At 41.4% G+C, this 26,670-nt stretch overlaps 3 protein-coding genes across 8 annotated transcripts; 2 read left to right on the top strand and 1 right to left on the bottom strand.

The window, feature by feature from the left end:
• The first annotated feature begins 427 nt into the window (after window positions 1–427).
• Window positions 428–14,656, top strand: agbl5 (AGBL carboxypeptidase 5). Of its 5 annotated transcripts, none has more exons than XM_020091933.2 (18): window positions 428–615; window positions 1,505–1,559; window positions 2,469–2,770; window positions 3,186–3,357; window positions 3,582–3,748; window positions 3,877–4,054; window positions 4,712–4,890; window positions 5,426–5,954; window positions 6,082–6,251; window positions 6,394–6,529; window positions 6,795–7,006; window positions 7,085–7,287; window positions 7,882–8,058; window positions 12,332–12,474; window positions 12,570–12,643; window positions 12,762–12,955; window positions 13,705–13,838; window positions 13,935–14,656. In XM_020091933.2, exons 3-18 carry the CDS (start codon window positions 2,556–2,558, stop codon window positions 14,010–14,012), a joined length of 2,961 nt encoding a protein of 986 aa, XP_019947492.2. In that variant the 5' UTR covers window positions 428–615; window positions 1,505–1,559; window positions 2,469–2,555; the 3' UTR covers window positions 14,013–14,656. The 5 variants fall into 5 exon arrangements, with proteins under 5 accessions (XP_019947492.2, XP_019947496.2, XP_069371730.1 ...); XM_020091937.2 differs by having other exon boundaries at window positions 12,591–12,643; XM_020091935.2 differs by having other exon boundaries at window positions 506–606.
• Window positions 14,657–15,578: 922 nt separating this feature from the next.
• Window positions 15,579–17,092, bottom strand: ost4 (oligosaccharyltransferase complex subunit 4 (non-catalytic)). The gene is made up of 3 exons (XM_020091820.2): window positions 16,997–17,092; window positions 16,046–16,183; window positions 15,579–15,714 (listed from the first exon to the last, which is right to left on the bottom strand). Exon 2 carries the CDS (start codon window positions 16,180–16,182, stop codon window positions 16,069–16,071), a length of 114 nt encoding a protein of 37 aa, XP_019947379.1. The 5' UTR covers window position 16,183; window positions 16,997–17,092; the 3' UTR covers window positions 15,579–15,714; window positions 16,046–16,068.
• A 237-nt stretch (window positions 17,093–17,329) lies between these two features.
• On the top strand, window positions 17,330–26,670 carry selenoi (selenoprotein I). 2 transcript variants are annotated; one of them, XM_020091819.2, is made up of 10 exons: window positions 17,330–17,544; window positions 20,128–20,196; window positions 20,715–20,823; window positions 21,099–21,173; window positions 22,060–22,322; window positions 22,400–22,508; window positions 22,590–22,638; window positions 22,727–22,907; window positions 23,305–23,484; window positions 23,733–26,670. In XM_020091819.2, the coding sequence occupies exons 1-10, from the start codon at window positions 17,488–17,490 to the stop codon at window positions 23,838–23,840; spliced, it is 1,200 nt and encodes a 399-aa protein (XP_019947378.1). In that variant the 5' UTR covers window positions 17,330–17,487; the 3' UTR covers window positions 23,841–26,670. The 2 variants fall into 2 exon arrangements, with proteins under 2 accessions (XP_019947378.1, XP_069371732.1); XM_069515631.1 differs by having other exon boundaries at window positions 17,349–17,544; window positions 23,733–23,891.

Consider the following 26,670-nt stretch of genomic DNA (forward strand, 5'->3'; position numbering starts at 1 on the left):
AAATTGTGCGACCCTAACACCCAGACCCTCTGGATACACATCTAATTTGTTAATAAAAATAATTCTATACATCTGTGGCATCTGATTTCGAAATTACTTTGCCCTACGCCATCAAAACATGCAACTATTATATGAGATCAAATAGACATTTTTTAAATATAATTTCTACCACATGTGTTTTCAAAGAATGTCTTGAAATCTGTTCATTTACAAAAGTTTATTTTAATTCTAAAGTCTGCAGGAGGCAATGTGCAGGAAAACACTGCAGATCCGACTTCTCAGGTTTTTAGTTCATTGTCTCAGACGTAATGTGATTTTGTCTCCAGGGTCAGAAGTTAGGCTTCATAAAAGATGTCTATTATTGTTGTTGAATTTTCTTTCTTTTTTTAATTGTATTTCTATTTTCTTTTTATTCTTTTCATCCAAGACCTGAGCCAAAGCGAGTGAGAGACAGTGCAACGACACAGTGTGTCACTGCGCGAGAGGAGGGCATCTCCAGGCAGCCTTCACTTCTCCAGAGGAACGTGAACGCAGCGCGCAGAGCGGTGAATCCAGGGTTGAACAGGACGCTGAAAACAAAAATGGACACCGATGGAAAATAACCCAGTGAGGCTGGTAAATAACCGTGTAAACGCATTCGTGCAGCTGAACACGTTGACATGGTTTCGACTGAGAAAAAAACGTGCGTTTGTGGCAAAGACTCGTTTCGAGCTGCGGCTGCTAGTTCGGTAGCCGTTAGCCTCAGTAGCTTAGAGACGGGTGCTAACGTCATTAGCTCTGTCTAAACTAAATGGAAGGATAATGGACACTGAGGGTGACATAGTGCTAAACATTAGCTTGCGTGTTGTTATTTAAATAGTGTTAATCGAGTGTATCGCCTTGTAGCCTCCACTTCCCTCCCCGTTGACTTGATATGTCGGTCAGCTGCTGTTACTGGAATCAGACAGCAGCCATTATTTTCTCCTTCAGGATGTCACAGGTGCAGTCATGCTCTCATACGTGTTCAGCAGCCATGCATCTCTTCCTCCATGAAAGTGGCTCGTGGGATATATGTGTCTTATAAACAGTGTGGCGTCAATGGGAACGATAATGTTTAGTTTGACAATGCGTGTAGTTCCGTCAACGGCCTCGGGGGCTCGCTGTTGTGTGTTGACTTGGCAACGAAGGAAGTCAAAGAAGTGTTTTGTGTCTTCTACGTCCACATGACATGTATTTATCTCTGATCACACTGGTTAGACTGAAGTTACCTCGGCTTGGTGCCTCTACTGTAATCTGTAGTTCAGAGTTGACTGCCTATAATTTGAATTCAAGATATCTACATTGTTGTTAGTCATTGTCTCAGTTTATTGATATATTAATTATGAAAGGAAGAGTTTATTTATATGGATCTGTTGTTAAAGAATAAAGAATTGAAGGCAAACGATACTAAACAACATTACATTCACTGTCTACCTCACCTTGATTTCCTTATGGACTTCTCATCTGTGACCTCCACTTCTCTCAGACCAAAGCCTGACGTGTTGATCAGAAGGAGCCGCGTGCTGGTGACGTCAATACAGGTAACTCCTGGTGGATCTTTTAATAAATGTCTCTCCACAGATCTGTGAGCAGTCAGTCGTCCCCCGATACATCTCTTTGGAGGCCCAGTCCATGATGGCGCTGTTCATGCGGTACTGAACTGTCAACACACGCACCACTGAGTCCCCATACATCTGGATGAGTCCTCCCTTCCCATGTCTTTTGAAAAGGGATTTGAAAGAGTCAATAATAAAATCTGAAAAGATGAATTTTATGTAATTCCCTCACAGGTATTAAGAAAAACAAAGATATCACAACAAAAAGTAAGATGTAAAACAAATGCAATTTTTGAGTGTGTTTTAATTGGCTTATCTGTGTGGGAGTGGAGTATATTAGATGTGACATACTACCAGTCACTTGGCCCTTTAAGCGATGCACCGTCATCAGTCACATAATATCTTCTTCATGGCAACAAGCAATGTTCATGCTAGGGGCGGCTGTGACTCAGAGAGGGTAGTTTGCTTTCTAGAAGGTCGGTGGTTTGATCCCTAACACCTCCAGTCATCTTTGAAGGTCCTGGGGCAAGATACTGAACCCCAAATTTCCCTGACGGCTTTGGTTACAGGGAAAGAATGTTGTGTGATAGAAAAAGATCAGTGTATAGAGGGGCTGCATGAATGTGTGTGTGGGGGTGGGTGAATGCGACTTGTATTGTAAAGCACTGAGTGGTTGATAAGACTGGAAAAGCTCTATATAAATACCATCACATTAACCAAACTGTTTGAGTGTCACAAAAAGTAAAAATAAATAGATTATATAAAGACATCAATTTTGGAGAGCAGTCACAAACAGGAGATTTGTTGTTTGAGGTCACTTGTTTCAAAGAATATACGAACACTCTACACTTATCACAGTGTAAATTTATATTTATTTTTCTGATTCCTTGACAGGCTGTCTGTGTCAGGCCTGTGACCGGCACATCACTGGCACAAGAACCCGAGGGAAGAAAAAAAGAAAAAGGCTGAAGGGTCAGAGTCATGGAGACTCGCTGTGGTAATATCGTGTTCAGCTCCAAGTTTGACTCAGGAAATCTGGCACGTGTGGAGAAGGTGGAGAAGGGCAGCTCCAGCCCTTCCTCTGACACAGCTTCCAGTGGGAGTACAACTTCAGGATCAACAGTTTCCCCTGATTATGAATTCAATGTGTGGACGCAGCCAGACTGCGCTGGCACAGAACATGAGAATGGAAACAGGTAACAAAACTTCTGCTTTTGTAGCACCTTTTTCTACACACAACCATTATACTGTATTAAATGAAATCAGGGATGAAATGGTACACTATGGTTACATTTCCATTGGCTAGTTGATTATTTTGAGGATTTTGGTAATACTGTCCAGCATCTCCACTTCTCCACTCAATATAGACTGTGAATGAGCAAATTAGGCAATATTATACCAAGACTTTTGAAAAACAATAAACACAACTTTGCACATTTGATTTACTGCATTACAGGAAGTTTTCATTGTAAAAAAAAAGCTTCTTAAAAAATGATAGCCTTCTTCCTTTAATGTTGATATTGTACAGTAGATGTGATGGTGTTGGCTATACTAGTATTTTTATTAATGATAAATATACTATATACATAGTGCAATGTGTTTGTGTTTCAGATCATGGTTCTACTTTAGCGTGCGTGGCACAGCACCTGGGAAGATACTGAAGATCAATGTAATGAACATGAACAACCAGAGGAAGCTCTACAGCCAGGGCATGGCTCCTCTTGTACGCACTTTACCTGGCAAGAATCGTTGGGAAAGGATCAGAGACAGACCCACATCAGAGGTACACACACACACACACACACACACACACACACACACACACACACACACACACACACACACACACACACACACACACACACACACACACACAAATGCACTCAGAGGCAGGAGGCATGTGGGCACCAGGAGCCAATTAGGCAGTCTCGTCAGTCTGACTCTCTGACAGCTATAATTATCTTTCTAATAATATCTCTCTTCTTCCTTTCTTCTGTCACTTTCCAGATTAAAGATAACCAGTTCGTCCTCTCATTCACTCACCGGCTATCAGAGGTGCGAGGGGCGACCACCTACTTCTCCTTCTGCTTTCCATTCTCTTACACTGAGTGTCAGGAGATGCTGCAGCAGTTGGACGAGAGCTACCCTAATGCTGTTCAGCTCAATCCAAACAGGTACAATGATTACAACTCACCCCATAATACAAGCAGTACCTGACATTTGATACTGTTTTTTGTGCCTGTCTCTTTTCAACCATTGTTCACTCCCTGCAATCTCTCACCTTGCCTGTTCCTTCTGCCAGTGCCCCGGGCAGTGTGTATTATCACCGGGAGTTGCTGTGCCAGTCTTTAGATGGCAACAGGGTGGACCTGCTCACTGTGACCAACTGCAGCGGGATGCAGGAGGAGCGAGAACCCCGTCTGTCTAAACTATTTCCCGACACCAACACTCCAAGACCACATCGCTTCCCCAACAAAAGGGTATCACTCATTTATACATACAAACTGTATTCTCTGCTGTAATATTACACCTTTTATGGCTTTAATGGTTTTTATGCTGAAGGCTAAGGCTACATCAACCCTACTACATTATAGTTTTAAAGCATCACAGTTGCTATGTTTACGCCTGCCATCCACATTACTCCAGAGTTTTCAAGTGCCTAAAATGGAGAAGTTTGGAAAAGCTGTGGGCCCTGTTTTAGTTTGAAAACTCTGGGGCTGCATTTGTAGTGTAGACAGGCAAAAACTGAAACATTTTGAAACAATAAAAGTCACCCACATTCGCTTGTTGTCAGTCCAAGAAAAGAAGTACCTGCTCTTATTTTTCACCATTGCTTTTTCTTGTTCGTAGTATTTTTTGCAACTAAGCAACCAGCGGCAGAGAAGACAATCTGCTTCCTGTTTACATTGCTCACAGTGTGCGTGAATAGTCGTCAAGTTGTATGCATTTTCAGGTGTGTTACTGTGGATGGGGATTACTATTGTCATGGAGCTAAAACACTCATGTGACTGGAGATATTTTAAAATGCTGTTTTAAAAACAAAAATGTATTAGTATCAATGTAGCCTGAGGCAGATGTGGAATCACCCAATAACGTCAAAGTGATGTAGTTGATCCTTGGCCTTTTTGTGTCTGCAGGTGTTTTTTCTCAGCAGTCGGGTGCACCCAGGGGAGACTCCCTCATCCTTTGTGTTTAACGGTTTCTTGAACTTTATCCTAAGAAGAGATGACCCACGTGCTCATGCACTTCGGAGCATGTTCGTGTTCAAGCTCATTCCCATGCTCAACCCAGACGGGGTTGTCCGTGGACACTACAGGTAAGAATGTTGACTCTGTAAAATAAGCATTTAAACTATTTGTTTTGTGATAACATGATTTACATTTAACTCATGATCCACTTTTTGTTTCTTGTAAAGTTTGTGTAGCTTGTAGCAGGGTGGCTTGGTGACACTCAGACTTCATCATTTTCTCATATAAATGATATTTAAGAATCTGTAACCCGGTTCCTAAATGTGTATGTAAATGCCCTGTTGGTCATGAGGATTTCAAAAGAGCCAGGACAGATACGTTTATCATTTCAGCAGATGCAGGTTATCAGGTTTTAGATATGAAGGTATTCTGCTTCGTCTTTTGATCATCAAACCCTTGGAATGATGTGTATCTAAAAATAGCACCTGTACCATCTGCTCTTCAAACAAACACCAGCATGTTATAAGTATACCAGAATAGCTCAGCACTAACGGATGCTGACTTACAGAGGAAAAAACCTGTAGAAGGGCTTCTGCTGTGTTAAGTCATCAATGTTAGAAAGGCCTGTTTTTTAATGAAAAACAATCCATCTCTTTTGTGCAGGACTGATTCCAGAGGAGTGAACTTGAACAGACAATACCTGAACCCCAGCCCTGAGCTGCATCCATCCATCTATGCAGCCAAAACACTGTTGCTCCACCACCACACACACAACCGCTTGCACAAAACGCAGTGTAGCACGCACAACAACTCTACAAACACACACACCACTCCCCTCAACATCAAACCCTCCAATCAACACCAAGTCCCTCCCCCCACCGCTCTTGAAATCAGCTTGATTCAACGAGTTGCTGAGAAAGATGCAAATCCTGCTCAACCTGAAGTTCCTATGGTGACGGAGGAAAACGTCTGGGTGAACACAGAGAAGGAGAAAGAAGAGCTAAAAAGCTCATCAAGCTCCTTAGACACTGTTGCGTCTGTTACTGTAGAAGAAACAGTCCCACTGGTGGAGGAGCAGGAATCGGTTCCACCCCAGGAGGGAGGTGTGGCGTATTATGTGGACTTACATGGCCACGCCTCCAAACGCGGATGTTTCATGTATGGAAACAGCCTTCCAGATGAGAGCCAGCAGGTTAAAGATGATTTGTTTAATCATTTCAATCATTCTCTTATAATATTATATGATATTAAATTATTGTTGTCATACTTTAGTTTTTCAACATCTTAACCTTACTGCACTCTCTTCTTTCTGTCTGCAGGTAGAGAACATGCTGTACCCGAGGCTGATTGCTGTGAACTCTGCTCACTTTGATTTCCTTGGTTGTAACTTCTCGGAGAAAAACATGTACGCTCGGGACAAGAGAGATGGGCAGTCTAAAGAAGGCAGCGGGCGGGTGGCCATGCACAAGGCCATAGGGCTGCTTCACAGGTAAGACTTTAATAGATACACACCACTTAAACATGTTCGGTGTAGTCATTTGTTCACAGTTTACATGGCTCAGGCTTAAATTAAATAATTGCAGAAAACAACAGCTGTATAGTTCATGTTTCTGTTGTCGGCTTGTCAACAGCTACACTTTGGAGTGCAACTATAACACAGGAAAAACCATGAACACCATCCCACCTGCCTGCCATGACAACGGACGGGCAACTCCGCCCCCACCTCCATCATTTCCCCCAAAATACACTCCAGAAATATTTGAACAGGTAAAGACTCAGAGACGAGAGTAGTTTGTTTACCTCATTGTATTCAGACAGGATTCTAGTTTTTTAGAGGGTACAAGTATGAACAACTTTTTAATGCAATGTATCCTAAACTACTATTCCCTGTCACCTAGTTCTTGTTGCACACATGTTTATTTCAGTGTGGTTTCAATGTTTGTGATATTTGAAAACTACAAAAAATCTGCAAACAAAACTTATTATAAGAGAAGGCAATTCTGAAGTAAACTCAAGTGATGTTCTGCACCAGGTGGGGCGTGCCGTAGCTATCTCAGCCCTGGATATGGTTGAGTCTAACCCTTGGCCACGGCTTGTTCTGTCAGAGCACAGCTGCCTGACAAATCTCCGAGCCTGGATCCTCAAGCACGTCCGCAACACCAAAGGCCTGAACACACACATCCACCCTCCAACAAGAATACACCCCAATGGCAGCAAGGCTTCACCGCCAAAGAGTTTCAACAAGTGAGTTTCAGTTCTTCTTCATGTAAAACAAGTAAAACATTTGATTGACTTTTGGTTTGTTTTTTATTTCCCCGGCAGCTGTTTGTCTGGCTCAGCATCGGAGAACACCCTCAGCCGCGTTCGCTGCAACAGCCAGAGTAGCAGCAGCCAGACGCCCTCCCCCAAGATGCACAACTCCCCGAGCTTTACTTTTGGCTGCCCTCCACCCCGAACTAACTCGCAGCACAACAGCACGCACACAAGTGGACGTGGAGGCAACAAGACACTCGGGCCGGTCAGAGGTTAGCTGATCTCTCAACTCTCTTAGTGGTTGCCATTTTATATCACCTTGTCCTGGGTGTTACTCCCCTCATCTCTTTTATTCTCTCAGCATCATATATTCATATATAATCTCTCTTTACTATTATTGATGTAAATAACTGTTGGTGGTTGGTATTGTGGTTCTTTTAGGATGCCACATTGATGGGGTTGACAATAAAAGTGATACATTTGCTAGACACATTTTTAATTTCCAAAAAGTGTAATAATGGATCCCTGTTGTGTAACTTACACCCCTGTGTTTCTGGCCTGTAATATCAGCATGACCCCTGCATGACCTGAGCATGACCCCACCTGCTGCTGCTTGTGCATGTATGTTGTTACTTCCACTTGTCAGTTTTAATGAGCCCTGGTCTTTGTCACCAACACCAAATTGAGTGTGTGGTTGGAGAAACTCAAAAAAATTGCTGGCATTGTTCATACACATGTATTCAAACTATATTCTGTGCGTTTTCATATCTGCTGTGCCTCAGTACAGGGCTCTTGTTACGTTTGTGTGCCACTCTATCCTTGCATGTCTTAGAGCCTGTGTACGTTATGTATCTCCCTCTCTGTAGACACTAAGCCTCAGGAGAAGAGACGTCCCCCACACCACCGCTCCATCCTACGGTCTCCCAGCAACAGCCACGCACCCTTACGCCCCCCACTCTCACCCCCTTCCTCATCCTCCTCCTCATCTTCCTCAGTGTGTGCTGCCGGCTCCTGTCCCCTCCCAGCCTCCGTCAGTATGACAGGTCTGTACTCCCTCCAGCCCCCCAGCCTCTCCACCCTGTTCCCCTCCCTGCAGGCTCTGCCCCGCCCAGGGCTGCTCTCCAAACTGAGCCCCCTGCTTCTTCAGAGCCTGCCGCCAGCCAGCAACCCTCCAAATGGGCCAACCCAGGACTAAATGTAACCTAACCCTTTGGGTGCCTGCGCCTGTGTGTGTTTGAATGCGTTTGTGTAAACCTGAGTGAGTGTAAGCTCTTAAAATTGTTTTGAGCAACAGATAAGAGGTTGAGTTAATTTATATCTTTCCAGAAACCTGCACCTGCCTGGTGCTCATTGGAGGCTAAATAAGTGCAAATCATTGTTGTGTGTGAGTGTGTCTGTATGTTTGTGTTATTGTGTGACTGAAATATCATTGGTGCTAGCTCTTCTCACTTTTTCCTGGTAGTTTTTTTCTCCTTCTGCACATTTCTGAATCATTACACATATCTGCATTATTAGCACCTTAGGATAAATAAGACAATGGAGAATGCAAGTTTTGCTCAAATCAAAATTATGACTGAAATGTTTTTTCCTTTCATTACCGACCTTGAATCAAGCATTACGTAACACACCCCTGTGACATAGTTCTGTGGAGTTAGTGGTTTCAGACTTGTCAGTGTGATGTTTAGCAAAGAGAGGCAGTTGCTTTGGCTCATGTTTTCAGTTGTGCCCTTGCACACAGAATATACAGCAGATATTATCGGTACATTATACATTAATTATAAATGTTACATAACACTGAGTTAGTCTCCTTTTCAGTCTCTTAACAACTAATAAGCTAAGAGGAATTACCACATTACTGTGATGACATTTGGGAAATAGCCAGGGCTGTTTTTAAATATTCACTTTTTAAGTTACTCAATTTCAGCTACAACATGAATTACTTTCACCATGTTGCACTTTATTATAATTTATTGGATTTACTTAATTTTAAGAAAGAGGTTTTGCAGAACATTGTGTGGCGTCTGTCTCTGTAAAATAGTTTTAAACACCTTCTGTTTCCTTTCTCAGTGTCTTTTTGTTTCCCTCTGTGGTGATTATATGTGAAAAAAAAGAGCAAGTCGCAGGCCGATCAAACCGTCAAGTCATAGACACTGTTCAGACCTGGTATTAACATCTGTATGGCGTGATCCAAACACAAGTGGTCAGATCTGAATGCAAGCAAATGCATTCTGAATTTGTCCTGAAATCCGGTCACCCAGACCACAGTCAGGTGGTCTGGGATGCATGTGGCCACATGTGAGTGCAAATGCGTCCTGGTCCACATGACCCTCTACACTATCCTTACATTGAATTGTTTGGGGCCACAATATCAACACTGACCACCACATAATGATTGATACTTTACTTAAATTGGTAAAATCTCCCTAGCAGAGCCGCCAATCATTCATTAAGTCTGACCTGACCCTGCTCGCTCTCTCGCTTTCTGGCACATGCCAAAACACAACAGACACATCTGCAAATTCAGATTGTGTAAAAACAACAGAGTTTGACAAACACAAATGACATCCATGTTTATTTGCATTCAGGATGCATTTTAAAGGGATGGTTCAGCCCAAAATGTATTTGTACTCATTATCTACTCACCTCTGTGCCGATGGAGGGGTGGGTGAAGTGTTTGTGTTCACAAAACATTTAAAGGAGTCTCAGGGGTAAACAGTTACTTCAATTGTATTGGATTTGGCTGCTAACGCTGTTAACCCCTGACACACTTTGTGGATCCAAACACTTCACCCACCCCTCCACCCACATAGTGGTGAGTACAGTGAGTGAATTTTCATTTTTCAGTGAACTATCCCTTTAAAGCCATGTTTCAATACCAGGTCTGACCAAAGCCGTAGTTACACTGTGATTGAGTTTCCAGTTGAACTTAACATTCTGTAGTCAATATTTAATTTTTGTTTAAAGGCCTCTTGTTTCATGTTTGTGTGCAAATTAGAGCCTAATTTCTGTGATGAAATCTTATGAACCTGTATCATTCCAGTGTCGGTCCAGTCTTGGTCCTGGCATCATGATATTCACAGAGTAGCCTACAGCCAGAATCCTCATGTGGACCATCGCTGGCTTAAAATCCTCATGGATGGTGGAACCATGGTGTAATAAAATAGAAGGGTTGGATTTGCCATGCAGCTGCCGACAAGCAATATCATTTAATACTATTTGTTTGTTCTAACAGTGTGGCTCAGTCAAAGCTGGAAAGTGTTATTCATTTTCTAATAAGATTCCAATATTGGTTTCGGTGTAAATAAAGAGTAGAATTTTAAATTTTATTACATGTTTCATAGAGAAAAAAAAAACATTGATCATTATTTATTCAAACGCATCTGTGTGTTTTCTTTGTGTAAATTGAATTTGACAGGTGTGTAGTGAGCTGTCGATGGTCAAAGTTAATATATTTTGTGGTTAGCAGAGGTGAGAAATAATCTTGTTGTCTCGGTCGATATGTAAGACCCAAAAGAAAAATCTTGGAATTATGGTAATTTGTCTGTAATCCAGTTTTGTGTACTGTTATCCAACTACTTGATGACGGTCTGTGTTGTTACGAACAGCCATTCTGGGTGCACTGAAGATGCAGGGCTGGGATGTCTGTGATGTTGAGAGGTTTCACAAGCAGCTGAGAAACCAGACCATTGATTGATCAGATCAAAATAGTTTTCTGATTATCTGGCCTCGCCTCGCTGTAGCTATTGTCTCTTCCAGTGCTGTGTGGCATTGTTGTCATGGTGTGCCTTGTTCTGTTGTAAACAGTAGATTTAGAAGGCTGCGCTCATCTTTTTTTACCAGAAAACCTGCAACGAGAAAGAAAAAAATTGATAAAATATTATTATTAAATAAAATACAACTACAATTAATCATTGGATATTAAGTTAAAGGGGCATATTTAAGACTACTTGAGCTTATCATAATGAAACATTTGAGCAGATATCAAACAAACAATGATGCCAGTTACTTTCTTGCAGCACTATACTCACTTTCGTAATCAGTTTTCAGACATGAGCTCCAGAAAATGTCCAGAAAATTGGATCAGAATATCCGCTTCACTTGAAAGATACAGCAGGAGATTGTGCAGGTCAGATGCATTCACAACAGCAAGAAAACACTGTGCTGCCCCTTAAAGCTCTCATATCTCATCGTCTTTCCAAGTGTTCGTTGGCGTCTTCTATGTATATTTTTTATCCAGAGATATTTGTATTCTTCCAGTTTTGCGTCCATCCGTATTAGCAATATCATAAACATGCTAACTAATTTCCTGTCGTATTCTCACATGGTCTCACTTAGACATTTTGCAGCCATTTGACTGAGGGACTGGAAGGAAAAGTTCCGGAAAATGTCCTTAGCAACTGATTAGGACATCAGCATTCTCACATACAGTCCCTCTGGAATTTTTCAGCAAAATGTCCAGACTTGGGTGCAGGTTTGAAAGCAGCTATAGATGCAAAGTGTTGAAAGAGAAGCCACTCTGAGAACATGTTAGAAGTGAAAACAACCCTCTGAAAATGCGATTGTCATTTTGTGCTCTGGCGACATAAATGTCTTACTCCTTTTGAAATCACTTCGATGATGACTTTCCTGTAGCCTATGCCCACTCCATTCAGCAGTGGGAGCTATGTACAAGGAGCTCTCAGTTCAGACGAGTGCCCTGCAACATGAATGCACTGTAGTTTTATTCTGCTTTCTCACTGTGAACTCTGTTGTCCTGTTTCCCACTGGTTTCATCATATAAAACTTAAATATCTTCACCCAGAATAACAAAATGGAGAGAACACACTGTATTCATCATCACGTTCTCATCAGGTCTTTCTGCTTTACACTCCTCAATGAGAATGTTGTTGTTTCCTTCAATGTGGTGCTAACCTTCTATACCAGACTTGAGTGTTTGTCTGTGTAACATCTTTAAAGAATATCACTTTCTTGAATGTGCTGCTGTCCTTTACCGCCTTTCTGTTTAACCTCTGGAATAAAAACTATCCTTTTGTGAAGCAACATTTGTGTGAGTCCTCTGCTCTCAGTTCGCTCTGTTGTGTGTAATCTTTATTAATTAGCTAGAGTTGCACTTGGCAACTAACAGTTTTTTTGTGATGACGCAACAAATATTATGTGTAACATTTGTACTTAATTCAAAATACTTGAAGTCCCTCCTTGTTTTTGTCCTGAAATAATGTTGGTCTTTGAATGTGGTGTTACTCAGTTGCCACCCACTGTTTTTCCTTCCCCCTGGTTTTTTTCCTTTCATTCATGTTCCCTTCATCTGGTTAACAGGCCTCAGCTGTCCAGACTATCAGGCTGGTGGACCCAGTTCAGAGGGTTTGTCCAGAATGCCTCTCCCCACGCGTCCTGGCCGTGTGGGGAGAGGTTGCCGAACTCTAACGATCACTCGTCATTCCACAGAGGCCCATAAAGAGGTTAGCTGACTTCGCTGGCTCACTCACACAGAGCAAATTCCCCTCACTGTCTCATATTACATGTTTGTCTATAACATCATATATACAACATACAGGTTTATCTCCATCTGTCACAGGCTGTTAAAGAATCTGGACCTGATCACATCCTTTCCTCTATCAAATTCAGCAAGTGAGTGCATCTGTGATAATGAGATTACACATCTGCATGGAATATACAGTACCCTCTTCCTGTAATGATTTGTTTTATATGAGTGGTGAGAATGTTCACCTCTTTGTTGCCCGCCCAGGTGTGAGCTGCAGCCTCACGTGAGCCGCCTCACCATTCGGAGGATGGGGTCGACTGACGTCCCTTCCACCCGCGAGAATAAAACAACCCCAGTTAAAAATAATGCATCCTCACCTGGACAAAAAGATGAGTCGGCCACCATGAAAGTCTGGAAGCTGCTCAGACCAGGCCTCCACCGACACCTGTCACTCTCAGGCATGTATGAAACTAAGAAAAGATGGATTTCACTTGACTTAACTGGATCAAATGGATGGAAATCATGAACCTAAAAAACATATTAGTTCAAGCTGCAATTCCTTTAAGTCCTGTGTTGTCTTTTAGCTCATTGTTTTAGTTTCATGCCTTGCAACTTTACTTTTGTGTTTTCTAAACTTTTGAGCCCATTTTTATACTTTAACCACTTAGGCTGGATTAACAGATGACTCCCAATACAAGTCTCAGTTCGCATTGTTCATAATATAACATCATTTTCAAATGCTGCATGGAATCATGTGGTCTCTGCAGGTTTCAACAAGCAAAATAAGACTTTTTAAGACTTTTTTTAATCCAAGTATGACCAATATGAAGGAACATCAGAGTCCCACCTCCCCACAACTGAAGATAAGGTGAAGTAGCCTAGTAGAGAATAACCCTTGAATAACCATGTTAACTTGCAAACTAGAAGCAGGGACTGCAGGTAACTGTAATCTTTCCCACAGCCAAGGCAAGTAACGTTCACTGTGTATATGTGAAGATTACACACTGGAAAGAGAGATGTCAAAACATTTTCGAAGAACAATTAAGCAGAAGTAGCAATGTTAACCTAAAATACCTAGTATGTAATATTTTAACATATTTATTTAAACCCACAATCCAGATTATTTAATTTTAGACATTTTAAGACCCCAAATTACTGTTTTGACCTCCCTCTTTCTTTAACGTAACTGTTTGATTTCACTCTGCAGGTGTATCAGGGAAAGACGGTGCCATACAACTGGCCTCGAAAGCACTAATGAAGAAGAGCACCGACAGGAGTTTACACTATACAGGCGGTGCTATCATAGAAACTGCACAAGAGGTGGACGAAACACTGAAACAGGTACAAATATATATGCACATTTTATGTCAACTACAACTAAAAGGAACATTCTAGTGAGACAAATAAATGACTTAACCATGCATGCTGTCTTTGAAGGTTGAGGAACCTCCAGTGATGGCTCTGCCTGAGCCTGTGAACAGGTGTGACACAGTGACCCTGTGTGGAGAAGCCTAGGAACTGCACAGTAGAGAAGAGGCGCTTGAACTTGTGTGAACTGGACCAAACTGTGATCAAAACCATTAAGAACTTCAAAACGAGAGGACATTTTAATATGGAGCATCTTAATGTGCAATTCATTGTTTTTGTCTGAATATATTCAGTATCCTAAGCATGCATCAATGCTCTTCAACATAATCGTACCTTGGAGCTGCTCAGTACAACTCAAATGCAGGTGAGAAGCTGAAGTGCCTTGCTGAATGACACCACATCAGTGAGTTGTTGAAAGGCACACGCTTTCCCTATCTCTGCTTTCAAACTGACAAAGTTCCATAGACTTGAAATATATTTAAAACATTTCAGTTACTATTACTGTACCTCACATTTTGTGTTGTCTTTATGCTCCTCACCCAAAAAGTAAGAAAACGCACTCTGACCAATATAACTATGCACTGATGAATAATGTAACATGTCAGCCACTTGTACTATTAAATCAACGGTATATTTTTATTAATTGTAAAAATGCACCATGGCACCTTTACAAACTCTTTAATTTCCTTTGTGTATTTAGAGGCAAATGTGTGAGTGAGGTGTGTGTTATTGTAATGATTCCAAAATTTGTTTGTGGTTTAAAAACAATGCCAATAAAAGGTATTAGTTCACCTTGTTTTACTCTCATTTGTTATACCACATTGGTCGACAGAGAAGGAACTGAAATGTCAAATTATTATTAATTATCAACATGTAGAGAAAAGAAAAGTTTAAGTTGTAGAGCTGTATGTAGCTAATCCTTTATGAAAAATACACACGTACTGTATCTGGAAGGTCCAGGAGAAATAAAAAGAGATGTGGGACAGCTGCACAACTTATATAAGACCACCCACAGCATCTATGTGAAAAGGACATTAATGGGAGAGGCCACCAAAACATATGGAGCCTTGTGGGGGAAGTGTCATGTGGTGAGAAAGTTTCTCTGCAGCAGGACCTGAGAGACTTGTGGGGCTGGAGGGTCAAATGAAAGCAACAGACTACAGAGAGGTCCCAGAGGAAATGTCGACTACAAGAGAACTGCAACATGAGGCCCTTCCCCCCCCAAATATACATAAAGTAACACAAAGTAACACGAGAGGCTTGGGTCAGAAGTTGATACATGAAAGATTCCAAAGATGGGTTTATACGTTTATGGGAATTGTATAAGATATATATATATTGATGACAAATTTCAAATATATAAGGCAACCTGATGTAGATTATACTATGTTAAAAACTTGAAGCATTAATATTCTTGAAATAAACCTCACATGCTTTCAATTTAGCACTATTCAATAACGATGTATATTATGTACCGTGCTTTCTCCAAGAATCCAGGCACCTTTATTTTTTTACATATTTTGTTATGTTGAAGTCGTGTTTAAATCTTCACTCTACTCCATATTGGCAAAAGGAAAACATTTTATTTAAGCATTTGTACCATTTCTGGAAAATATGTTTAAAAAAATTAGCATAAGGCTGGAGCATAAATGGTGAAGATGCCTGTACATGTAGGACAACTCAAAGTAATTTAGTGAAAAAACAAGGCAAATGTTCTTACCACATTTTTATTATACAAAAAAAGACAAATGTGCAACCATAACAACATAGAAATTCATCTCTTGGAAAGAGGGTGGTGGGATAATGGGGAATGTTGTTTCCAGGGTGGCGGCTTTGATGCCCATCTCATCTGTGGAGACAAAAATACATTAAACGGGTTCACATGGGTTTTACCACATTTATACTAATGTTCAGTGACTACATATCAAATAATTGACAATGTAGTGAATTGTAACTACACCAATTCTGGGACATGTTAACATTTAATTCTATGTTTCACACCAAACTTCGCTGCTTTCAATCATTAGTATACTGAATACACCTTTTACCACAGAAGGGACTATCAAACTAATTCAAAAACCTGACTTGTACATTTGTTCACAGTGAAGCATGACTGACAGTGGTAGCAACAAAGAAAGTGGTGAAATGAGCCATCTTGGACCCACACAGATTGCACTCACATCTCCGATCATGTTGGCAGACCCTACTCCTGTTTCTTGGGGTTATTGACAGCGACGTAGTGATACAACACAACCAGTAGGAATAATGACACGCCAAGCATGTTGGCAAATATGGCCAGCTGCACGTCCGTCACCATTCTGCAGAGGATAGAGACACAGTGTAAACAAGTGCAAGGCTGCTCATTCTGGGGAAGGGGGAAGATATATTGCAAGATTTCAAGTCCATTTATTAAGTGGTGTTTAGTTTTTGATCATATCTTTATTCCCTCTGCCAAGGAGGTTGTGTTTGTTAATTTGCTAGCAAGATTACACAAGGAAACCAGACCAGATTATCACGACACTTTGGCTCAGGGATGAACTTTGTAGGGCAGATCGAGGACATTTTTACGCCTGTAACATTGTGAGATAGGGTGTCTTTCAACATTTTGGGTAATTTCTCAGAGAATACATGGATCATGCTGAAAAAATCTGACATGACTGTTCATATTAATGTAATGATAGTGTAAAATGAACTAGCAGAGATGTTTATTTCAGATATTCAGAGTGTCCTAACTGAGTTCAGAATAGTCGTTGGCATGATGATCAATGCAGGTAACTAGAAAAGGTAGGAAAATGCATTTCAACTATTCAAAATAAAAGGGGCTTGTATGTTTGATCAAACAACATCTAGAACAGCGAAAATGACTTTCTGACCACATGACGCCAAAAACTTAGTGAATACGTGACTTTTGCATATTAGTTTGTAGAAAACAACTCTGAGAAATCACGACCAGTTCTTACGAATGTACAATCAATATGTGTGCTGTTAGCCTAGCTAACCAGCTAGCTACCACACTAGTGCACCCGACACTGGTGAAACTAGACAATATGGGGGACGCTACATATAAAGCGTCAACGTTACTATAAAGAAAAGCTCCCTGCAGTGTAAATGTAATTACTGTAACTACTTACGTTAACTCTGATCGCAGGTTTAACTCTCGGTTCAAGAGATTCTTCAGCTGCTCTGCATCAGACAAGCAAACCGGTCTTACTTCCGGTTTGAGGGGAAAGACACGTCAAGTCTAACAGCGCCATAGAACTAGAGCTAATAGATCCCATCTCAGTGATCGATTAATGCAAATGAAACACTCCAAAGACCATTAGTCGTTCAGTTTTCTCAAGTGACGCCACATTGGAACACAACTGGTTTAGTTTGGGGCCAAATAAACACAACGCAATTCTGTTATTCTGCAATATTTGATCATGGTCATCCAAACCAGGGGTGGCGGTAGAGAGCCGCAGTCAGTACAGCGCGCACCCTCCGCAGGAGGGGCTGAGATGTTTCGACATCACCGCACCCGGCGTGAACGACAGCGGCTAAAGCTACATGGTGCTCGGACTCGGCAGCTAACGTTGGGGATTTGATATTCACTCATCTCACCGTTGAGTCACACTGCGCCACCATGGCTCTTTACGAGTATGTCACCCAGGAGCAGCTGGCGGGCTTCGACAAATACAAGGTAAGATTCCCACACTGTAGTAGCATGTTAGCAGCTAGCATTGAGCCGTGTGTGTGTGTGTGTGTGTGTGTGTGTGTGTGTGTGTGTGTGTGTGTGTGTGTGTGTGTGTGTGTGTGTGTGTGTGTGTGTGTGTGTCACGATCTGTAGGCGCTTGCTAGGCAAACAACTGTATGTGAAGTTAGCTAAAATCGAACCGGATGCAAGTAACAATTTTCCTTAAAACCCAGTGTTGAGATTGTGTCACTAAAGCTAGTCTCAGGTTTACGTCCTGTTATTGTCATATCATTTATAATCTGGGTGTTTTTTAGCCCTTGAATTATAACAATTGATTGATTAGTGCTCAGACATGGGGCCAGCTATGAAAAAGCACCATCGGAGTGTGATGATGCGATGCTTGAACCTCATCTCTTAACCATCATACACACATTTAAGTCGGAAGAATAAAGCGAATCAAACAATCGAACGTTTCAAATCGATCGATTTCTCTCTGAGATGGTTTATTCTGAAAGTGGTGACCGGAAGTTTCATTGTCTACCGTGTCGTGCTTGACTTTGGCGCAATGTGCTAATAGTTAGCTAACCCATCCTTCTCCCTGCCAGGGTCTGGATATGAAAATAAGGCTTTAACCAAGTGTAAACACGTTTCACCCCCGCACCGACTGTGCCCTTTATAAACTGAGGACCAGGCCTTCAGGGTGCTGTTGTTCTGCTGTTATTACAGAGAAAGTAAAACAGCTCGAGGCAGTAGACTGATGGGAAACACCTACAGCAGACAGGCACTGACATCTGAAACCCCCTTACAGACTCTACAGTGACTACAGACACGTGTTGTTAAAGTACTACCTCTCCCACACAGTGCCGCACACATGGACCTCAGTGTTGAAATACATTATGGCAATGGATGACAGAAAAAAAGGAGTGGCAGGTATTGCATTGGAAGTCAAAAGGCAATTCAGTATTTTACAATGATATACTTAAGTATGTACACATACACAGTGTACACGTTTGTGTTTATCTGTACAAATTGTGTCCCTGAAGTTTACAGTGTGTGTAGTTCTGATGTAAGGCTGTTCTTCATACGTGATGTGTATACATTCATTTGGTGTCCTGCCCATGTTCTCTGTCCCTGGATGATGGAAGCTGAGATCACTGAGGCTTTCACTCTAACACAACCTCTTTTGATTAGAGTCGAAAACTACTTCCCTGAGGTGATCAGCATGTGAGACCGTTTTCCCAATTATAGCTTTTCATAAATCGTGGCTTTAATGCCTCCAGCATAAGTCACTGAGGAGAGCAGAGGGGGACTAAATGACAGTGAATGAAAGGATTATATTTTTTTTGATAAGGGCACTTGTTTTCTCAAAAGGTGCACAAATGTACGTGTTAAGCACATGATCAGATTTAAAGATTGTTCTGCTGATGTTCTCGCTGTATTTTTCATGCTGCCACACATCTCTGTGCTGCTCACAACCTTTGCAACACTTAACACACAGTGCCGCAACGCCAATTCTCTTGGTAGTAGAATAACTTGTCTCAGTGTTGCTGTCAAGGAATGCATGTGGATTGTATTTGTGTAGGCATGTTTGTACCAGATGAGGGTGGAAATTGCTGTTGCGGTGTTTGTTACCGCTGCTGTTTATCTGTCTGCATGATTATGCAAAAAAAAAAAAAAAACCATCTGAAACAATTTTCTTGAAACTTGATTGAAGGGTGGGGTATGGGCTAAGGAAGAAGTCGTTCATTTTTGGAGCATATTTGATTTAAGGGGCAGATCCAGGATTTGTTTTTCACTTACCTTCACATTGCATGATAGGGCGAATTTCATTATCTTTGTGAATTGAAATCTTGATTAAAAAAAAGCAGGCATGGTAAGGAGACTGACATTTATAAGTGTGTGAATTTGGATTGGCTTGATTGACTGTTTGGCCCTTGGCAGAGTTCTGCACTCTACTGTATGTCGTTATAGTTGTGTGATGACCAACCTGTTTGATATTTCATAACATGACGAGAATATTGATTCACAGTGAACATTCAAAATGAAGTCCAAAGTCAAACTTTGTTGTAGATAAGATGTCTCACCTTAATGATCAGGCATGTTCAGGTTCCTTTATTCAATTTTTCTTGAATAACCATCAAAATTTCCTGTGATTAACTGTGAAAATCAAATTTCTCAGAATATATTAGAAGATTAATAGTGCATGCTCAAAAAATTGTGCTGTGCTGTAGTGCTAATCTGTGCCCTGCAGGTTAAACTGCTATATTGTGTCCATTGTAAGCACATTTAATTCAAACTTAACTCAAAACACACACCTTGTATGAACTCCAGTGAGGTTGTACTGTAGCACTCATACTTGTCCGTCACGTCTGGATAAAGTTACAAAGACTGGAGTCAGGTTTGTTTTGATCTGCATGATGACAGGCCACCAAAATATCCAGTACAGAAGTTCCTCGTGAGGCCATATTATAACTCCTGGTTTACTTTCTGACACTTACCATCATGAGTCAAACAGAATCAAGTAGATGAACTCTTGGTGTTCGATAATCACATCCTGACTAATTACATTATTAATGTGTTTGTTTGCAGTACAGCGCAGTGGACTCAAATCCCCTGTCCGTCTATGTCATGCACCCTTTCTGGAACTTTGTGGTGAAGGTGAGAAAGACCTGTTAAACTTGATCTGTGTTTTAGGCTTCTGGGCGAGCTGCATCATTAATGAGGTTTCCAAGCTGTGATACAGTAACAACACACACACACATACGCTCTCACACACTCTCCTTTGTCTCAGTGTCAGAACACATCCGTCTCTGATGGTTAATGTCTGATCTGGACTATGGAGGGTGTTGGTGGGTTGTTTTGAAGCATATACACAATGAATGTTTCCATTTTCCTCGTAAACAGCTTGATCAAGCACTGATGCATTAATTTACTTATCTGTATCAAACCATTGTGTTTACATTGATCACAGCTTGACGGAAACCTGACATTACTTGTTAGAAATGTATGTTCCCTTTCCTAAAATCATCTCTGCCCAGAATATGTGACACAAATAATCACTGTCTTATTATGTAATTATTATAATTATACTGTTATTATTACAACAAGAAGACTGACAGTGGTATTGTTATTGTTTTTTAATATCTCTTTGTCTTTTCCCACCTCCTCCTCAACAGTTTCTACCGACATCGTTGGCTCCAAACCTAATTACATTCACAGGCTTTATGTTTCTTGTGTTGAACTTCCTCATGTTGTCCTTCTACGACTTTGACTTCACTGCCTCTGGTAGGTCTTCCGCACTACTGATCTTCCCCCTGGTACACAGACACAGACTTGAGTTTTGCACTGACCTCTACAGATATGCTGGTAAAAATGACCCCACAAATGATACACACCCATTACTGATTCACCTCGAAATATGTGAAGAACATGATAAGATGCTGATTAATATTGAGAGCCCATTCTTCAGTCAGATTAAATCCTACTACATTTGTTTGGACAATATTTGTAATCGTTGTCTCTGTGTGGTATGATGTGTATTCACATTATTTGTGTCTCAGCTGCAGGACATGAACACGTGCCTAGTTTGGTCTGGGTTGCTGCAGGGATCTTCAACTTCTTGGCGTATACACTCGGTGAGTCCTAACCCCTGTCGCCCCCGTGTGTTATTATATCTCTCTCTCTGACTGTGTGAGAGGCTCAGGGGAATTCTTCCTGTACAGTGACCCCCATGGCTGATCTCACAACATTAAGCAATCAGACTACAAAAATAACTGTAAAGGGTTATTGGAGACCTATATATATATTTAATTGTCTATAGTGATATTTTTTTCTCAGATAAATTACTGAGTGGTGTCTGTTGAAATGTGATTGTGTTGATGAGAAAGCCATGTAGCTCTTTCATCAGGTAAAAGCAGATACCAATGTCAACAGGATGCCACATTGATCAATCAGCAGAATCGTCATTTGAAGATACGGTTGTGCATGAAGCGTTCGTTGTCAAGATCCTGAAATGGAAAAAATGGATGTGCAATTTAAATGTGAATTTATCTGAATGTGGAATATGATCATGCTGCAGCATTCATACTTTATCATCCTGAAACACCTTCACTTTCCTGTCAACAACACAAAATGAGAACTATCAGTATTTAAAGGATTGTGTAATTTTCAAGAGGCTGATGTATTCGCATCACTCTCCACTCTCTTAGGACGAATGTTAAAACCAGGACTGAACACAGTATAATATATACAGATTTATTTTACCATCAAACTCCTTCTCTGTGAACGACAGTAACTTTAAATCTTGCTGACCATTTTGGGATCTATTAAAATTAGACAAATTGCCACATGCTCTCTTATGAGGGTGTGTTTGCAGAATAGTTCTGCATGTGGATGAAATGAGAGCAGCTGAGATCAGAGGTTGTGACAGTAAATTCAGTGGTGAGAAGCAGGAATGTGGCTTAAATACATATTTTCATATAAATATGTTGTGTGTTTAATGTGCCTTTTCCTTGTGTTTAGATGGTGTCGATGGTAAACAGGCGCGACGCACCAACTCCTCCACACCACTAGGGGAGCTTTTTGATCACGGCCTGGACAGCTGGGCCTGCATCTACTTTGTGGCCACTGTATACTCCATATTTGGGCGTGGTGAGAGCGGTGTGGGTGTGGCAACGCTGTATTACATCCTGTGGGTGGTGCTGTTCTCCTTCATCCTGTCTCACTGGGAGAAATACAACACAGGCATCTTGTTTCTGCCCTGGGGATACGACATCAGCCAAGTGGTAAAGACACAAACATCAACAATTATTCAAATTAACACTCCAGCCGTCTGATGACCTGATGTCTCGTCTTCTTCCAGACGATCTCCCTCGTTTACTTGGTCACCGCTGTGGTTGGTGTGGAAACATGGTACCAGCCAATCCTGTTCCATTTCCTCTATAGAGACCTTTTCACCTTCATGATCATTGGTGAGCTGTGACCAGTCAAACTAAATCCACACATTCACTCTGTCAAAGCAGCTACACTAATCAATGTTTGTTGACTTCCAGCTTGTTCCTTCACCGTGACCTTACCCATGAGCCTCTACAATGTCCTGAAGTAAGTTCAGTTTCCATCAGCGTTTCATTAACTTGTAGAATCATCTTCACTCAGCGCTCTGAACTTTTTTCTCCCCGTGGTGTTTCAGGGCTTATCGCAGTAACACTCTGAAGCACAGCAGCCTGTACGAAGCCTTCCTGCCCTTCCTCTCGCCTGTCCTCCTCTTCATCTTGTCCACCATTTGGGTGGTGTTTTCTCCATCCAACATCCTTGAGCTGCAGCCCAGGACCTTCTACCTCATGGTGGGAACAGCATTCGCCAATGTCACGGTGAGAGTCTGCAGACTTTTCACACACTGAAGCTGCTTTCAGACGTGCACTGAAGTCCAGACATTTTCCAGTGTAGAACGCAAATATCTGAATCAGTCGCTTCATGCATTTTCCGGAAGTCTTCCCGCCAACCCTACTTTAAAAATGTCAAGAAAATTCATAGCGAGCGAGTGGACACGTTGATGTCAGCGGTAGAATTTATATGTTGACCCCTCGCCTGAATGTTCCAGAATATTTCCTGTTGTTGTGAAGTGTGTGACACAGACAATCTCCTGCTGCGTCCTTCTTATGTGAAAGGCAGATTTCAGTTCATGTCTGAATAGAGCTACACACACACAGATACATGTTTTGTGGTTCTGATAACATGAAAGTGTTCATGTGTGTGTTTATCTTGCAGTGTAAGCTGATTGTGTGTCAGATGAGTAACACACGTTGCCAGGCGCTAAGTTGGCTGTTGCTGCCCATGTCGTTGGTGGTAGCGTTAGCGGTCAGTGGAGTGGTCGCCAGCGAGACGCTACTGTTGTATCTGTGGACAGCGGCTGTCATACTTGCACACATACACTACGGTGTATCCGTGGTAAGAGCACACATAAAGATACTTTTCTATTTCCCTTTATCACACCAAGACAGTTTCCTCTGGTTTGCAGGTGAATTTATCAACTCACTTGAAGTTAAAGTGAATGGAGTTTACTCAATGACTTCAGAATGACAGACAGAATTTCTTGTTATAGTCTTGAGTTGATAATTTGTTTGAAATCACACACTTGGAATTGAATGAGATACAAATAAAGTTTGTGGTGTTTCTTGTTGTATTCAATTTGTTAGGTTCAACAGCTCAGCGACCACTTCAACATCTTCGCCTTCTCCCTGAAGAAGCCGAACAGTGACTGACAGGAGGAGGAACGAATTGGCTTGAAAGGAGCGGAGGTTTAAACTCCTCCCCTCCTCTACTCTACTGACACTTCACTCTCATCACCACGGAAACCACATCCCCTCCCCTCCATCCATGAGGACGCCGCAAGTGGAACGGACTATGGCCCTATTTTCCACTGTCTCCAAACACACATTCCTGGCCAACCAACCAAACCCTGTCTCTGCGATGGGGCGGGCCCAGGGGCTCTGGCTTCCGTCATTGGTGATTGGCTAACTTGGTTGAGCCAATGAGGTGCAATTGTTTCCTACGGAAATGTGCTTCAGTCATGAGGACAAGAGCCCTGACGAGCCATGCAAACACACACACACACAAACAAACAAAAGTTATTCTGCTTTCATGCAGATCATTTTTATCTTGTGGCAGGTATTCCCATACAAACACACACACATAGTTATACACTCACATAGTATTATGAATGTATAATATGCCTTGGGAAAACGTCATTTCAGTTTTTAGCATTAACAGAAAGTAGTGCTATTTCAAAACTGACCAAACCTCTGAACTCTGACCACATGCGGCTCTCGCGTTCACAGCTGCATCCAAAGTTTAAAGGTTCAGTCACCAGTTTTTCATGGGATGATTTTAAGTTGGAAATCTCTGTGATATATGTTAATAACTATATGTATATATATATATATATATACACACACATATATATATACACACATATATATATATACATATATATATATACTGTATGTGCGATGGGTTCGGGGCATTTTAATTTCAATAATTGGTCCTATAAAACAAAGAATTAACGTCAAATTAATTCCACTTTCTATTGAACAACCAGGGTTAAGACTCTACTAATCTTTGACCTCTGTCTGAGCACTGGCCTCCTCGCTCCCCCTACCTTCTGAGGTGTCACGGTTTCATGCTAATTCGTTCGGTTTCTTTTTTCTTAACATACATTTATGGTATGGTATTATTTGTTAGTCTGTTGCCATGGCAGTGGTGTGTGGTTTAGTGGCGCAGCGTTTGAATGAAGAGTGTGTCCAAAAACCAGAAACGGAGCGGACTCACTCTGAGGGAACAAACCGTTGCACAGGACACCGCAAACACCACACAACACTGCCTGGTGTCACACTCTACTACTCACACACTGTTACCACACCTTTTATACTGTCTGTCAGGTAACTTGTGTGTTTCTTTCAGTCTGTTAAACACTGTTCCTCTGTGTGACTGTCTCCATGGTGAAGATGGATATTCAGTAGCTGCAGACTGGACATTGCTTCTCATCCAGCTGGGTTTCACTTTTTTACAACATAGACAGTTTGTCAGTGTGACTGTAGTTTGGATGAAATAATTTATTTTGTGTTATCTGACACATCCCTTTTAGCATTGTTTCAAAGTCAGCACTCAATCTGTCTGTTAAAAAAGTTAAACAGAAAAGCTACACTCAAGGGTACAGTTCAAGCTTGGCCCGATCGAAGCCTAAGTGATCGAGGCCCAAGGCTAAGGAATTCTATGAGTCTTATTATTTTCAAACCTTTACTCTCAACCAGAAGGGGAAAAGACTGGTGGAGCTCTGGTTCACATATCACACCTCAATTTCACCCGACGAAAACCAGGTGGAACTGATGTGCGACAGTTTGTATGAAGGAAACTGTTGTGAAAGCCTTACAAGGCAAGTCCAATCTGGAGCTCTGTGTCAGTCTGACTGAACATGAAGCCTGAATGTGAATGTTCAGTCGAGGTAATTATGGGCTTGCTTACCGATTAAATGGTGCATAGGAAATATCACTTGGGCAAAATGTAAAAATATACTTGTAACTTGGACTTGGACTTGGACTGATTAGATTTGCTTATGCTTTTCTTTTACTTGTTTTAGTGCATAAACTGTGAGCAACAGTGAACATGGAGGAGGCCCACCCTGTAGTGTCACTGCAGTCTTGTCAGGGAGCAAAAACATCCAACTCTACTGCCATAACACCCGGCGAAGCAGCCATGTTAGTTTCCCGTAGCTCTGCCCTGTGGCTGTATGCAGTCAAGCACATTGTAATAGTTGACATTTTGATTTCACAAGTCCTTTTTAATAAAGCCCCACGTCTGTGACTGTAGTGACTTGAGAACAACTGATTGTGAGATGCACTGTCTGGGTATGTGCTGATCCAAGTATGTATGGGTGTGTACTCTGTATGTGTGAATATCTGTGTAAATACATTATTTCTTCATTTTCATATTTTATTTTTTGAAACTGGATTGTTGCTCAGATGGTTGAATTTTTTTTCTTTCTGGTTCAGCTCTTGATGGGTGAGATGGTCGACCAGTAGAGGACAACCAATCAGCAGTGATCTTGAAAGATGCAAAGTTTCATGCTGTCAAGGAAGCAGTTCCTACATCTGACAAAAGTTTTACGAACAATTTTCCTCTCTGCTGCTCCACTCTCTGATTGGATCGTCCTTGAGGTCACAACTCTGGGATAGTTTGGAGGCGGCAAAGACCACAAATAATGCTAAATGCTAATAAGCTTTTCAAATCTTAATTAGCAAAACAATCTGCCAGCAGAGTGAGACACACATGAAGAGACAGAGTCCCACTCTTGGTAGATAAACTCATTTTCTTTATCAAACCTCCATTTTCACAGCTACTTTCTGTGAGCATCTTTTTGTAGTGTGCTCTTCAGCTTCTCTCACCACATTCTAGGACAAACTGCCCCTCCTCCTGGATTAATGACTCAAACCTTTCAAGTTATGATGAAGTTGTTGTAAAATATAGCTCTGGAAAAAAACTCCAGGGCTCCTGGGTGGCTACTTGTGACGTTGTATTTAACCAGTGAAAGAAAAGACTGTCCAGAATCAAATAAAAGTGAAAGTTTCTTTAACCAGC

This window comes from Paralichthys olivaceus, chromosome 19, assembly GCF_024713975.1.
Source record: "Paralichthys olivaceus isolate ysfri-2021 chromosome 19, ASM2471397v2, whole genome shotgun sequence".
Classification (NCBI taxonomy): Eukaryota; Metazoa; Chordata; class Actinopteri; order Pleuronectiformes; family Paralichthyidae; genus Paralichthys; species Paralichthys olivaceus.